The sequence below is a fragment of the Bactrocera tryoni genome, chromosome 2 (assembly GCF_016617805.1).
Source record: "Bactrocera tryoni isolate S06 chromosome 2, CSIRO_BtryS06_freeze2, whole genome shotgun sequence".
Taxonomy (NCBI): Eukaryota; Metazoa; Arthropoda; class Insecta; order Diptera; family Tephritidae; genus Bactrocera; species Bactrocera tryoni.
Window position 1 is genome coordinate 24485145 of NC_052500.1, and position 7801 is coordinate 24492945.

At 33.4% G+C, this 7801-nt stretch overlaps 1 protein-coding gene across 5 annotated transcripts in view; it reads left to right on the forward strand.

The window, feature by feature from the left end:
* LOC120767891 (CUGBP Elav-like family member 2) overlaps window positions 1–7381 on the forward strand; it is a 181692-nt gene extending 174311 nt beyond the window's left edge. For 2 of the 5 annotated variants that reach the window (XM_040094218.1, XM_040094220.1), the window contains 3 exons: window positions 1748–2185; window positions 6087–6233; window positions 6348–7381. In XM_040094218.1, the coding sequence (XP_039950152.1) occupies window positions 1748–2185; window positions 6087–6233; window positions 6348–6619 (857 nt within the window). In that variant the 3' untranslated portion in view covers window positions 6620–7381. Of the gene's footprint in view, window positions 1–1747; window positions 2186–6086; window positions 6234–6347 lie in introns of those variants that run through there. The other 3 variants (XM_040094217.1, XM_040094219.1, XM_040094221.1) reach the window with 3 other exon arrangements.
* The last annotated feature ends 420 nt before the right edge of the window (window positions 7382–7801 follow it).

Sequence of the window (7801 nt, forward strand, 5' to 3'; positions counted from 1 at the left end):
GGACGCACCTTAAATACGATACGGTACGCCTAATAAGCCATAATACTCATTTGTAGAAGTCCACGCAAGTGAGGAAAGTTCTCTGATTGCTATTCATTTGGTAGTGGCCAGAAACTATTACATATTACATATGGCTCCAGAAACTCACGACTTCCGGTTTTAGACCAATTATTCACTGGGTAGCCAAAGAACATCCGTTCGAAGGCGACCTAAAGTATTAAGACGAACCATCATTCCCCAAAAGTGCGCGCTGGGTTTGGACCCGCCACGTATAAAACACCACAATGAAAATTGATGATTGATTTTTTTCTTCTAAATAGCGGTTTGATGTGTAGAATATGATGGTGGTGGGAAGCTCGAAGCTCAATTCATTATACTTTGATATCTCTAGAGTGTCAGCTAATGATTTATTTCATATTTCCATCCATAATACACTCTTTTGGATGTTTACTGTGTTTAGATAAATCGTCATGCGATATTCCTAGAGAATGCGAAATCGATGTCCATTACATTTTTTAATAAATGCCAAGACTTCTGTCTCTCAACTTTACTTCCTTTCCTTACTGCATGGATGATTAGGTCAAGTTCAATACAAAAACAACACATGACGTTTAAATCACGTGTCATGCGAAATATGAGAGTTCATCATACTTTTCGAACAAATCTCGTAAATTTTTTCATAAGTATATACTATATATATATATATATATGTATATACTTATTCCCTCACACCAATATACATACTTTGTCATATTAGCAGCGCAGTTTCCGCCACCACTCTCGTGCTTATCGTCTGTCTCCGCCCACTCGACCACCCACTCTTCTCGTTCTCATTTCTCTTATGATTTCATTACTTTTAAAACATAAATCTCTATCCTCAATGTCTCGCTACAATTAAAGCATGCAATTAGATTGAATTTCGTCTGTGTATAAGTGCATACATACATACTTGTATATTATTTATTAACTCTGACCCGCCGTAGTGGTACCACAATGCATTGCGCTGACTTAAACGCTAATACAATAATGTCATTAATTAATACACACACAACGCTTACGCTGTGACGAGCGTCTGGCGTGACAAATAATTCGCTGGTGCGCAAATTAATAAGCGCGTTGTTACCGCAAAGTCTCGATTTCGCCGCAGCACTTTTAATTTTCGCATTGAAGTTCTCATTTAGTTTAGTTTGTATTTGTTGTTGTTATTGCTAACCGCATTGCATTTTCGCAAAGTTTATTTTTCTGTAATTTATTTTTATTGTATTTTTATTGTAATTTTCTCGATACTAGCGTATTTTGATGCATTTTACTTTCATTAATTATTTACATTAATCTATAATTACTCAGTTTATTTATGTAAGTAGCATATATTTTTGTATGATTTTTTTATACCCGTACACTTTGTATGTATGTTTATATGTATTTGTTTTATGAAATATTATTTTGTTAATTTTGAAATTTTACAACTTAAACTGCAAATAGCAAAAATAATTTTTTTGTAAATGTAAATAATCCAATTGGGTGTGTGTTTTCTTCTATGTTTATTTTTATATTCGTTGAACATTTTTTGGTATGTCTCTATGATTGACTCTGTGGTCATGTATAAAAACAAAAAACCAAAAAAACCTAAATCAATATCAAAATCATAAAACCACAAACAAATTCAAACAAAAACCAAAAATCCAAAATACAAAACCTTTGATAAACCAAAAACCAAAAAAAAAAACACATAAAATGGAAATATCAGGACTAAATTTCCCACCGGATCACAGTGTCACAACCGCATCTCTATCGGCCGCTGCCGCCGCCGCCACCGCCGCCGCCAACCATGCCACAGCCGGTGCAGCTGATGCGTCTGGCCAGCCCAGCAACACTGTTGGCAATGGACTACTCTCAGCTCGATCCATTCCGATGCAGAACCTGGTAACGCTGGCCGCACTAGGTGCGCACAACTATTCACCCAATCAAGCGCTGCAGTCACACAGTCACCTCATCCCCTCATCACAACAACAACAGAGTCAACACCAACAACAGCAACAACGTCAAATACACGGCCTGTCTTATGCCCCCGCACAGGCGTTGAGCGCCAGCAATCAGGCGCAGGCGCAAGCGCATATGGCCCATCTACTACAATCGCCTCTAACTATGACTGCACAGCTGACCGGAGCCACCGCTGCCAATCTTTGTAAGTATGCGTCAACTGCCAGTATGGAAATGGGGTCTGTATTTACTGAATAGTCTTATATAATATGGTATTATATATATATAATGTGTGTAGTTCAAGCATAAAACGCTAAACTCGTATTTAAGCAATTTTGAGAAATGAAATTTTGAAAACAACTTAATTAACAACACAACTCAACTATGACAACTACGCAATTATTAACACAACTCAACTTTGAACACTACCAAACTTTGAACACAACTTTATTTTTAAAACAACTCAACTTTGACAACAACTCAACTGTGAACACAACTCAACTTTGAGCACTACTAAACTTTGACAGCAACTCAACTCTGAACACTACACAATTTTGAAAACAACTCAACTTCGACAACAACTGAACTTTGAAAACAATTCATCTCCGAATACAACCCGACTTTGAAAACAACTCAACTCTGACAATATATCAACTTTGACAACAGCTTAATTTTCAACACAACTAAACTTTTAAAACAACTCAAATTTGAACACAACTCAACTTTTAAAACAACTTTATTTTGAATAGAACCACACTATCAAAACAATTCAATTTTACACACAACTTAACTTTTAAAACAACTCAACTTTTAAAACAATTCAACTCTGAACACTACTAAACTTTGAAAACGATTTAACTCTGAACACTACTTAACTTTGAAAACAACTCAACTTTGAACACAACTCAACTTCAAAAACAAATTTTGAAAAAAACTAGAGTTTGAAAACAACTCAACTTAAAAAAAAAACCCAACTTTGACAACTATTATATTTTGAACACAACTCAACGTTGCCTTAATTCGAGTTTAGCTTTTATGACTTTCCCGTCTCATACTCGTGAATGTTCTTAACGTTTCCTAGTTGCGCACCGCATGTAATATTTAGTTGGAAAAATTATTATTTGGGTTCCTCATTAACACTGCATCTTATAGAAAATTTAGTTTTTGTTTGTTCTTGGTTGAGTTTAGCACATTTGCATGTCTTAAAATGTGTAATAACGTTCATACAACCAAATAATAAAAGCAATAACAGTATAATATTCAAACATGTTATAAGCGTCTCCAATTAGTTGTGGGCACATATAGTATAATATTATTTGTTTAGAAAAGGAGGTCCACGTAGTAACACCGATAGTATACATCAAACAAAGGGCATTCTACTAACACATGTTGAGTTATCACGACCAAAGTAGTATGGTCTGCAAGTATTAAAAGTTGAAAATCAGGAAATCATTTTTCCCAAGCACCTAACTCATTTGTATAATCATGAAATGGTAGTGCCAACTGAAACAAATTCAAAATATCGTCATTTTTTTATCAGTTGTAAGGTAATTTAGCCGCAATACAAATATAAACCATAACTATTATACTTATACCTGTGTAAAATATTACGAGAGCAAAATAACACCCCAAAGACGTGACTTTTTTTCTCAACTTAACTCATTTCCCATTTGGTCTTCATAACCCACAAAAGCCTTATTTTTGTATTTCAACTATTCTAAGTAGGGTCCGGTTGACTTCAACACTATATTATAATTCTGTGGTCTCTGTTCTCAACCTATTACCCTTATTTTAAAAGTATTCTCATTCGCCAGTTCTCAGTGAAAGTGTTTAGAAAATCGCTGGCGAAATAGTTTCTCAAATACTTCCTAAAAAACAATCAGTCAAGTTTTGGTAACTTGGCAATAGTTTCGGAACATATTATATTTCGATATTACGGGACTATATTATACCTCTAAAATAACAGCAATGTCAACAAGTTGCACCAAATTATGTATTTAAAAAGTACCAATGATCCGAATAATTATAGGTAAATGATAAAATTAATCATGTGATCATCGTAAGAATGCTCTAAGTAAGGATTTAATCTGACCACACAAGAAAACTTTCGGAAGAGTGATGATGTAGCAGTAATCTGGTTTTAATTTAAATTAGGTTAGTTGTCTTCGAATTGAAACAGTGCGACAGATTTAAAAACGAAAGGTTTCGACGAGATCAAATAGATAGATCGGGAAAGTAAGGTTAGATTAGCAGGATTGAGGTGAAAAATATAGTTATAAATATTAAAATATTAACTATAACTATAATCCCAAAGTAGAGCTTCAAGTTTACATAATTTTCGAAATTTTTTCTTTCAAACAACGACATTCAAAAATGTATTGAAATAGTTGGAGATATCTTACTATTCAGAAGGTTTTATGGAAACAGTTGAATTAGTTGCTATTTTGTATCTTTTAATTTCTATAGTAATATATGTATAAATAATAAAGAATCAGAATTGAGTCAGAATATTTTATTAAAGGGTTGAGTTACTTAAAGCCCAAAATATTCTCCTCCAAGCATTTTTTTAATGAGTTGAGTTCTCTAAAGCACTGAATCTTCTCCGTAAGGAATTTTTTTTAGTAAATTGAGTTTGAAGAGCAATACCTTCTCGTTCAGGAAATTTATTAACCAGTTGAGTTCTCTACAGCCCAAAATTTTCTAGTTCAGATATTTTTATTAACGAGTTGAGTTCTCTAAATCTGAAAATTTTCCCGTTCAGAAATTTTTATTAACCAATTGACGTTTAGGAATTTTTATTAATGAGTTGAGATTTCTAAAGCTCCAAATCTTCTCCTTCAGGAATTTTTAATAATGCACAAAATCCTTAAGCATACCAATTATTTTCCAAGAGAAAAATACATTTTTCGGCCACACATTCTTCATATTAAAGGGAGCACTCTCTCTCTATTTCTCTGGCCACTTTATTTTAGTTTGGTATATAAAATTGAGATGAGGAATTCCTTTATTGCTTAAATCTAAGAGTTTCTGTATTAAGTGCCCAAAAATGCCAATGAATTCTATTCAGTACATTTGTCACGATTAAGATTTTTTTAAATCATATACTTTGGAAAAGAAAGGCAAGAAAAATAAGCACCCTTTACGCGTCATATATGCATACACGGCGATATGGTTATACAGTTAAACACAAAGAAAAAGCAGACAGTAAACAAAATTTTAGCAAATATTCTGCCTAACACAAAGCAAAGAATTACAAACTTTACATAAATTCTTTTATAGAGAAAAAAAATATTTTTCACATACAACAAAAAGGCCGAACCTGCTGCTGTCAACCATATTCAATATAACCAAAAAGGTGCATAAACTCATACAGATAACCACCCACAAAACCAAACTGTAGGTCGATATTAGGCAACCAATATTAAAAAATAGTTAGTTACCATAAAAATAAAGTACATATCGTCACCTAAAATGCAAAACAACGTATCGTCAAAAAAATCGAAATTATTTTTTTATTGCTTACGGTTCACTACATCATATTACAAACATGTAGCATAAAATTTTCAGCTTCCGTCGTCAGATATAACCAATAAGTAACCAATATATAACCATTTTATAACCAATACACAAATTTTGTTTCAGTATGAGTGGTTCCTATTATATTGTTTTTCCTTCGCCTATAAACTTATGTGAGTGATGTTACGTTATTTCGCATTTTAGGTGACAATATGTAGGCGCATAAGCAGGTGTATCGCATCGTGCGCACCCAGCAAGAAAATTATGTATCGCCCTCAATGCATGTTTTCCTACTTTTATTGCGCAGATTGTTGTAGTCAACTGCTATATGTACGTCTATGTATACCTGTGTATGTTAATGTCTTTACATAGCTATGTATGTTTGTGTGTCCCGTGAATTTGTGTAGCTCTGATATTTCTCAAACAGACATTTGTGGATGATATGTTGCGAAATCAGTGAGCTCGTGTATACAAACTGAACAAACAACGTGTTTTGAGCGGAAAAATGATGAAAATATATACATTTGGATTTTCCAAGCATTTAAGTAATATTTTGTTTTATAATTTATTTTGCTAAAAATTTTATCTAGGGCCCGGTGGAGAAAGCCTTACCTCACCCTATGCACCGACACTAAGCCCCTTAACTAACGGTGCCGCCTTTGCAACAACTGCTACACCACTAACCACCACAGCACTGCAGGCCGCGGCAGCAGGAGTCGCTGGGAAACAAGTCGAAGGTGAGTTGATACCAATTAATATGGAAATTTATTTAATTTATATCGAGAGAGATTTCAAGATTTTTTAAGTAAACCAGCACTTACACTAATACATATATGTTCAACTCTCTGCAGGACCGGATGGCAGTAATCTTTTCATTTACCATCTACCTCAGGAATTCACCGACACTGATCTCGCATCCACATTTCTACCATTCGGCAATGTGCTGTCCGCCAAAGTGTTCATCGACAAGCAAACTAATCTGTCCAAATGTTTCGGTTTTGTATCCTACGATAATCCGCTGTCGGCGGGCGCGGCCATACAGGCGATGCATGGTTTCCAAATCGGCACCAAACGCTTGAAAGTACAACTAAAGCGCTCCAAGGACGCAGCTAAGCCATATTGAAGCAGCTAAAGCATAGTCGCCTGCAGCTAATGTGTGACAATGCGGATGATCAATGAGACGTTGAAGCGGAAGTAGCAGAAGATAAAGAGTATAGCCTGCAGCGACAAATAAACCAAAGGCCCCAAATTTTCATAGTGAAAATAAAAGTTCAAGTCAAAGTGCTTAAAAGCACACATACATACATATATACATCTAATTGCATATATATATAAATATAAAGACCAAAGAAAGAGCTTAAACTAAAACAAAGCAAGCAAAAAGTGTTAGGGAAGTAGCTTACCTGAAGCATGGTTACATTCAAACAAATTTGCTGAATTGTTTAGGGATAAATTAAAAAGCAAAATAAAGGCAAACCAAAATGTTGATTTTTGTTTTTGTGTGTAAAATGTAACTATACAAATATATTCAGCATCAATTGTTATACCTAGTATATATAGTAATATTTACAAAAGTCCATATTTACAAAGAAAAATTTGTTCTTGTAATTAAATGTACCATAATTACACCTTCATTGTGTTAGATTTGTTTTAAAACATATTTTTTTTTTTCAAAAGTCTTTTTTTGCAAATTTAAATATATATTATTAACAGTGCTATCACATAGACCGATCCACAATTTCTCAATGCCTCGAAGCAAAACAAAAAAAAAAAAAAACATATGCTCTGCAGCTAACTAAAGATCTGGAACAATTAAAACAAAAGATTTAGGGAATGCCAGCGCTTTAGCTAAGATATTATAAGACCAAAGTTGCTATAATTTTGATTTTTTTTCAAAATCACTTTCTGTTAACAAACAGTCTCAAGACCAAATTTGGTATAATAGATTTTTTTTCAAAACCACTTTCTGTTAACAAACAGTCTCAAGACCAAATTTGCTATAATTTTAATTTTTTTTTTCAAACCCATTTTTTGTAAACAAATAGTCTCAAGAACAAATTTGCTATAATTTTGATTTTTTTCCAAACCCAGTTTTTTGTAAACAAATAGTCTCAGACCAAATTTGCTATAATTTTTCAAAATCACTTTCTGTTAACAAAAAGTCTCAACCAAATTTATTATAATTTTGATTTTTTTTTTCCAAGCCCATTTGTTGTAAACAAATAGTCTCAAGAACAAATTTGCTATAATTCATTTTTTTTTCAAATCTACTTTTTGTAGTTCTCAAGATGAAATTTGTTATTCT